We start from the raw sequence: 7,578 nt of genomic DNA, 5'->3' as shown, positions 1-7,578 counted from the left end.
GGCGGGTTGAACCCGTCCGAGAGCCTAGCGGGCTGGAGAGCGACCGCCCGGGATCAGGGACACTCCTGCTGCAGCGCCGTCCTGGGGATACCTGGGCAGGGGGTTGGCATCCCATCGCCCAGCTGTGCTCACGAGCGGGTCCCCTTTCCTGTATCGCCCGGCCCTAAGGGGCCTGAGGCAGACGGGATGTCTCCAGCTGTAGCCACGCCTAGAGCTGCCGTGTGTCACTCCCCGCCAAGCCCACATCCTACCCCAGTGCGCATGGGAGCAGGGAGGTGGCCCAGGCACTGGTTTGATGAAAGTAGAGCTGTGTGCAGAGGGAGTGTCAGGGCTAGGGGCGCAGAGGATGATGGGGGAACTGCCTAAAGCCACTTGAGGTGAGGACACCCTCCTGCTCCCCGTGCCCTGGGTCCTGATGCCCCTGACTTTCCACCACTAGCTTGGAACATTCTGCCCTTTCATCATCCTCCTTACAATCTAGTGAAGCAACCTGCAAGCTGGGGGCTGGGGGCAGGACGGCCAGAGTAGGACCAAGTAGAGGCTACTGGCCCCTCAAGAAGCACACACTCCTCCGCAGAAGGGGGCCCCCAGAAAGCAGGCCCTGGGTCTAACAAAGGGAGGTGGATGCTGCCTCTGCGGGAGCCTCCTGCCTCTGTTTCCATGGCAATCCCACTTCCAGGACAAAGCAAAGGCTCAGCATTCCCAGGACACGTGAGCGGGCAGAGAGACAGCCTGGGCCTTGTGGCACAGAAGGGGAAACTGAGGCCCAGAAGGGCAGCAACTTGCTGTCAGTCCCCAGGAGATGCCCCGGTTTCCCCCATCACAACACCCATCATGCCAGAGTCTGTCTCCCAGGGGCCCCCAGATTATACTCCTCCGACTAAATATATAAAGCAATATCCACAAGTGAAGGTGCCTTGAAGACACTCATACAAGAGTGAGGAGGCGGATGCCAGGCGTTCGGGAGGGTATTGTAGATATGGCAGTCAGGACAGGCCACTCCGATGAGGTGACATCTGAGGAGAGACCTGAGAGACGGGAGGGAAGATTTATGAACACTGGAGCCAACATGTGCCAGGCAGAGGAACCGCCAAGTGCAAAGGCCCCGAGGTGGGAATGGGCTCACCGAGCTGTGGACACAGCAGAGAAAGGGGAGGGAGAGGAGGTTCAGGGGGTGGCAGTACCAGGACTCCGAGGGTCTGGAGGAATGTGACTGTATCCTGGTGTGATGGAAACCATGGGGCTGGGAGCTGAGAACAGTCATTAGTCATAATGGCTCAGCCAGCTGTGAGGAGCAAGGTGGTGACAATGATGGGTGAGGGGGTGGAGAGGAGAGGAGGCAGAGGCCACTGAGAAAGCGACTGCAGTGATGTAGGTGACAGATGCAGGTAGTGGAAGCAGGCTGGGGCAGCAGAGGCAGGGGAAGAGGCGGGAAGGGGCGAGTGCTGGAGTGGGTGGACAGAAGGCTGTGCAAGACTCACCACTGGCTAGGAGGTGTGGGGAGGGGCAGGGGCCAGGCTGTCCAGGTTTCTAACTGAGCACCTGGGTGACCAAAGACACCATCTCCTGTGTATACCCTGATCCAACTGGTCTTGCTCCTCCTCCCACCCCCAGTTCTTTCCGCTACAACCCCTGGACTCAGATTGCTGCCAGCAAACCCACTAAAACCACCTCTCCCCTTACCTCCTGCCCCTGGAGCCCCAGCCAGCGTTTGGCACCCCTGCTGAGGCGGCGCTCTTTCAAGCCCCAGGCCTGGAGAGACGGTGTGCAAAGGATGGCCCAGCAAAGACCGTGTGCACTGGCACTGGCAAGGGGAGCTCCCCAAAAGAAAATGGGGGACACTGCAGGCGGGCACATTAGCTGAGGTCCTGTGGACATGTGCTATCCTAGAGCCCCAAAGGGCAATGCCCATTTACAGTTGCGGAAACAGGCCCCAGGAGGCAAGATGTCCCAGCCAGCCGATGTCTCTCAGTGGACAAAGACGCTAGCAGTGTTCACTTGGGACCTAATCTGCAGTGGCCTCCTGCCAGCCCCCAACTCTGGCCCACCCCACACCCCAGCCAGCTCCCAGCCCTCAGGCTTTGCTAGGCCCCCTGCACAGATGGCTAAGCACCAGACCGAGGGCGTAGGCCTGGTGACCAGGGCTGGGGGTGGGAACATCAGGGCATAAATCCTGACCCGGCTGACAGTGCCCCGGGGCAGACACAGAGGTCCTACTGTCACCTTCCTGTCCCCACCCTTCCTGGCATGTTTCACAGGGTCAGCAGTGCTGGGTGGGGAGGACAAGCACATAAACCTTGGCCCCAGCCAGGTCAGCCTTGAGCTTCCGACCTGATAAATGGAGAAGAGGATGAGGCCTGGCCCTGCACTGACCTTTAGGCCTAAGAAAGAGTGAGTCACAGAGGACCAAGCTGCAGTGGGGATATCCAGGGGCCTGAGTGGAAGCCACAACCAAGCCCCATCCAGGAGCATGCAGAGAGGGACCTGGGTGGCAGCTACCTCAGGTGTTAGGGTGGGATGTCCAGCTCACAGGCCCAGCCTGGGCCTCCTAACCCCAAATGCAGCTGCCACCACCCCCAGCCTGCTCCTCCCTTCAACTCTGGCTCCAGCCTGGGCATTGGACAAACTCTGATTGCAACCTGAGCAGCTGGAAAGGACCCAGCCCTTCTCTCAAGCAGTTCATGACGACAGGGGGCAGGTGGCGTGTGCACACACACATTTGCTTATTCATTCAAGATGCATTTGTTAGCGCCTGCTGTATGCATGCCTGGTGCTAGGTGCTGGGGACTCGGATCATGTTTAGCTGCATCAGTCCTCAGAAGGGCTACCTGCAGGGATGTGTGAGGGCAGTGGGGGCACACAGCAGGGAGAAGCCAATTCTGTGTGGAGTACTCAGAGCTGAGCATTGCAGGATGCATAGGAGTTTGCCAGGCACTCTAAGCAAAAGGTACAGAATGGGCAGAGGCGTGGAGATGAGAAGGGTCTTGGAGGGTGCTAGGAAGGGCTGGTGGCCAGGGTGACTGGAGTGCAGGGAGTGGACAGGGAGTGATGGGCAATGAATCTGAAGCAGGGCACAGACCAGAATGTCTGGCCATGGAACTGGGACTTTATGCCATGGCAATGGGGAGTCCTGGTGGGGTTTACACAGGGGAGAGGCCAAAAGCTTAGCATCCTCTCTGCTAGCTCAACCGCAGACATCTTCCTCTCACCTCCTGACACAGCAGATCAGGACAGCAAGGCTCAGAAAGTCAGGTTTCCTGTCCCACCCCGATCCTCAGCCCCTCATCACCCATGGCTGGACTCCCTGTGTGGCCTGGGCCAAATATTCAGCTCCTCTGGGCCTCAGTTTCTGTGTCTGTAATATGGGTATGATCATGGAAGGGAGGATGAGTTTAGCGAGGTAAGAAGGCTACACATGTAGCCCGCCTGTCTCCCTCAGAGGAGGCAAGACAGACTGGTTCTAGACCATTTGCTACCCCAGGAAATGGCTGGACAAGGTCTCTCTGAGGGCTGGAATGACCAGGCTGAACACAGGGCTGTAGGTCAGGCATCTGGTAGAACCCAGGCACTGGAGATCAGAATGCCCTACACATACACACACACACACACACACACACACACACACACACAGACAGTGACAGACACCACCTCCCCACCTCAGATGCAGTCCACCGGGTTCCCCCATACTCACAGCTACGTGCCTACAGAGATGCAAACTCACACACAGCTCCTGGTGTCCTGCAGGCCTCGAGGTAGCCCTGGTCCCAGTGTGCTAGGGGCAGTCCCACCTCATATCCACTGCCCTGGCCTAATTAGCAGTGCCCCTTTCTTACTCATATCCCTGTCTTCAATAAACTATCTGATCAACCACTACATAGCGGACACACTGGTGTCGCCTTTCCTCTCCAGAGGCTCCCAACCATGCATGTGTGTGTGTGCACACGTGTGTGCACATGTGTGTACATGCAAGTGTGCGTGTGTACGTGTTCATGTGCATGTCTGCGTGCATGTGTGTCTGCTTGTGTGCATGTTAGTGTATGTGCGTGTGTGTGTGTGCCAGAGACGCCTTTGGCAGTCTGGGCAAGCGTGTAGGCTCTTAAATGCCAATTAGATTTAAATTATAGTTATCAAAATACTAAAAGGGGTCTGTGACATGGCACTACATGGGCTCCCGTCTTAACCCAGTGAATGACACGGTCTAGCAGCGGGTCTAATACCCACCGTAATTTCAAAGTACTAAGGAAGGAAAGTGAGATTGCGCCATTTCTGAAATGAGTAGTGCTACTGTAGCTCATTGCGTTCATAATTAAAGGACGTGCTATGTTCCAATTAGAGTATAAAAGATGTTATTTCTGCCCATCCACGTTCACGCACCCCCCCGATTTCTCTCCAGGTCCTGGAAGCTGCTGTGGGACGCGGCCCTCAGACCCGGCCACCTGCCTCGCCGCGGCCCGGCCTGGCCCGCACCGGCCCGCACCAGCCCGCACCGGTCCACACCGCCTCTCCGCTGTCGGCTCCTGCGCAGCCGTCCGCAGTTCCGCGTGCCACCGCCAGGTGTCGCTGCACACACGCCGTGACCCAGAGACTCCTCTGCAAACCGCTCCTCGAGGCTCTAGGGGCACCCAGGGTCCTGTTGCCCGCAGCCCGCAACTTATCTGTGCACGGGGCACCCCCTCGCTGCACTGTGAACTTACGCTGCTCCCCCAACACCTCACTCGTTGGTGCCTTTGAGCATGCTGCCTGCAGTGCCTTCCCTGATCTCCATCTGGTAATTCCTGCTGCACCGTCAAAACCCACTGGAGGCAACACCTCCTCCAGGAAGCCTTCCCTGATGCCACTATAGTGGCTCCTCTTGAGTTTCCACAGCCCCTTGTGGCTACCTCATCATTGCAGTGACTGTCAACATGGTCGTGTCTGTTTCTGTGTCTGACTCCCCACTAGAATGTGAGCTTTGGGAGTATGGGGAGGGCCACACAGTGGGCTGTTCTGTTTTGTTTTTTAAGTAGCCTTAATTTTTTAGAACAGTTTTAGGTTCACAGGAAAATTGAGCAGAAAGTACAGAGAGTTCCCATACACCCCCTGCCCCTACACGTGCACAACCTCCCTTCTATCAACATGCCCAGCAAAGGAGTGCATGAGGGACCTGCACTGCCACATCAGCGTCACCCACAGCCCATGGTTTAAGTGAGGGCTCATTCTTGGAGCTTTACATTCCATGTGTTTGGACAAATGTACAACGACCCTTATCCACCATTATTGTATCACGTAGAATAGTGTCACTGCCCTAAAAATTATCTATGCTCCACCTGTAATCCCCTGTGCTCCCTTCCCCCTAACCCCTGGCAACCACAGATCTTTTTACTGTTCCCACAGTTTGGCCTTTTCCAGAATGTCGTATAGTTGGAATCATAGAGTGTGCAGCCTTTTCAGATTGGCTTCAGATTGGCTGGGCCACATGGCAAAACCTTGCCTCTACAAAAAAAAAAACACAAAAATTAGTTGGGCGTGGTGGTGCACACCTGTAATCTGAGCTACTCGAGAGGCTGAGGTGAGAGAATCACCTGAGCCTGGTAGGTGGAGGCCGCAGTGAGCCATGATTACTTCACTGCACTCCAGCCTGGGTGACGGAGAAAGACCCTGTCTCAAAAAAAAAAAACAGCCAAAATGTTTTCCAAAGTGGCTGTGCCGTTTTGCATTCCCACCAGCAATGAATGTGAGTTCCTGTTGCTCCACATCCTTGCCAGCATTTGGTGTGTTGGTGCTTTGCATATGAGCCACTCCAGTAGGTGTGTGGCAGTATCTCATGGTTGGTTTAATTTGCAGTTCCTTAATGACATATGATGTGGAGCATCTTTCATATGCTTATTTGCCATCTGTGTATCTTCTTGAACGAGGTATCTGTTTAGATCTTCTGCCTGCTTTTTAATTGGGTTGTTTTCCTATTGTTGAGTGTTAAGAGTTATTTATAGATTCTGGATAATAGTCATTTATCAGCTATGTCCTTTGCAAATATCTTCTCCCAGTCTGTGGCTTTTCTTCTCATTCTCCTGAACAACGAGGTTTCCCTCACAGAGTTGAATTCCTGTGTGGCCCTAAGCACGTTATACACTCTCTCTGAACCTCAGTATCCACCTCTGGAGCTGGGGCTGGGAGCCCTCCCTCCAGGTTGTAGTGGGAACAGGATCTGAGCAACGCAGAGCCTGCCAGCACAGGGCCTGGAACACGGCAGGGGCTGCCGGTAGATGCTGGTGGAACTGGGTCACCTCCATTCTCTTGGGGGGTGCATTTTGCCCACAGTTCCATCATTAAAGCCCCGAGCTATCAACGATGGTTCCATCCATGGCACAGTAGGCCAGGCCAGTCCACAAATCTGTTTGCAGGAAGATTCCTGTGGGTGGGAATCCCTTGGTCTTAGGAAGGGGTCAGAGGAGCAGACCCCAGGGAGACTTTGGGGTCATAGACAGACCTGCTGTTCAAGGGAGGGGTGTCCACTCTGCCCAAGTTCCCTCAAGGACCACCCCTCACTCAGCATCCTATCCTCTCCCCACTTGGTCCCCACAGACCTCTGGCCTCTGCTCCCACCACACCCTTCCCTCCAGCCACACTGGCCGTGGGAAAGCCTTGCAGCCCTCCCTGCAGTCAGAAACACCTTTCCCCCATGCCAGTTGTCCAAATCCACCCCTCCATTAGTTGCAGGCAGAGCGGCCAGGCTGGGGTTGCAGCCACAAGGGGGCACTGTTGCCCCGCAGCTGGTCAGAACTCATCCGCAAAGCTGGACCAGGCGCTTCTGTCCCATCAGCTTGCGGAGCAGCAGGCGAGGAGAATGCCTGTCTCACAAAGCCGTGGAAACTAAACCAGAGGAATGTCAGTGGTCCCATCCCACACCCAGGACCTGCTGGGGCCGCTCTCACACCTCCTGCGATGGGTGCTCACTGCCTCCAGCCAGGCTGCCCAGCCCTTCGTGGGAAAAGCTCTGCCTGGAGAAAGGGCTTTGCAAGGGTCCCAGTCTCTTTTGCAGAAGCCATAAGGTCCTGTGGGGCCACAGGGTCTTCCAAATGAAAAACGCTGAGAAGAACAGATTTACCTTGGGAACCATAAGAAAGAAGCAGCTTGGGGTTTCCAGAGAAGCCCAAAACCTAAAAGTGCACGTGAAATTCCTCAGTGTTGACATGTTGGCTCAAAACTTTTCTAAATATTGTGCCCAAGCCAAGCAATGACCCACTTGAGCCTACAGCCCACAGGATGGGATGCTGGTTTTGGGTGTAGCTCAGTGACTCAGAGAAAGCAGAACCCTTAGCACACGTGTGCAGCACAGCCGACAAGCAAGCGCGGCACGCCCCTCCACTTGGCACATATCAGGAAGTGGGATGATTGACAGGGAGGCACAGGTTTTCTGGAGGGCAGCCTGATAAAATGGGGTCAAGACTGTAGTACAGACACCCATGATCAGCAGCTCGCTCCTTGGTTGCGCGTCCAGGGAAGTTCACCAATGGGCCCCCTTCTCTGCAGCAGTTTGTGGGGTGGGTACCTGGGAGCAGCCTGGACACATGATCCCAGGGGAAGTGTGGGGTGCCCCTC

General features: G+C 55.7%; 1 protein-coding gene across 1 annotated transcript; it reads left to right on the top strand.

Moving 5' to 3' along the window:
• The first annotated feature begins 756 nt into the window (after nt 1-756).
• Nucleotides 757-7,217, top strand: LOC105517898. Its single transcript, XM_011950662.1, is given in 4 exon segments — nt 757-1,110; nt 6,691-6,749; nt 6,752-6,777; nt 6,780-7,217. Coding segments are annotated over 4 exon segments (684 nt in total). The 5' UTR covers nt 757-949.
• Nucleotides 7,218-7,578: the final 361 nt, after the last annotated feature.

Source organism: Colobus angolensis, unplaced genomic scaffold, assembly GCF_000951035.1.
Source record: "Colobus angolensis palliatus isolate OR3802 unplaced genomic scaffold, Cang.pa_1.0 Scaffold31, whole genome shotgun sequence".
NCBI lineage: Eukaryota > Metazoa > Chordata > Mammalia > Primates > Cercopithecidae > Colobus > Colobus angolensis.
Note: the sequence above shows the minus strand (reverse complement) of the source record. Positions and strands in the feature narration are given on the sequence as shown.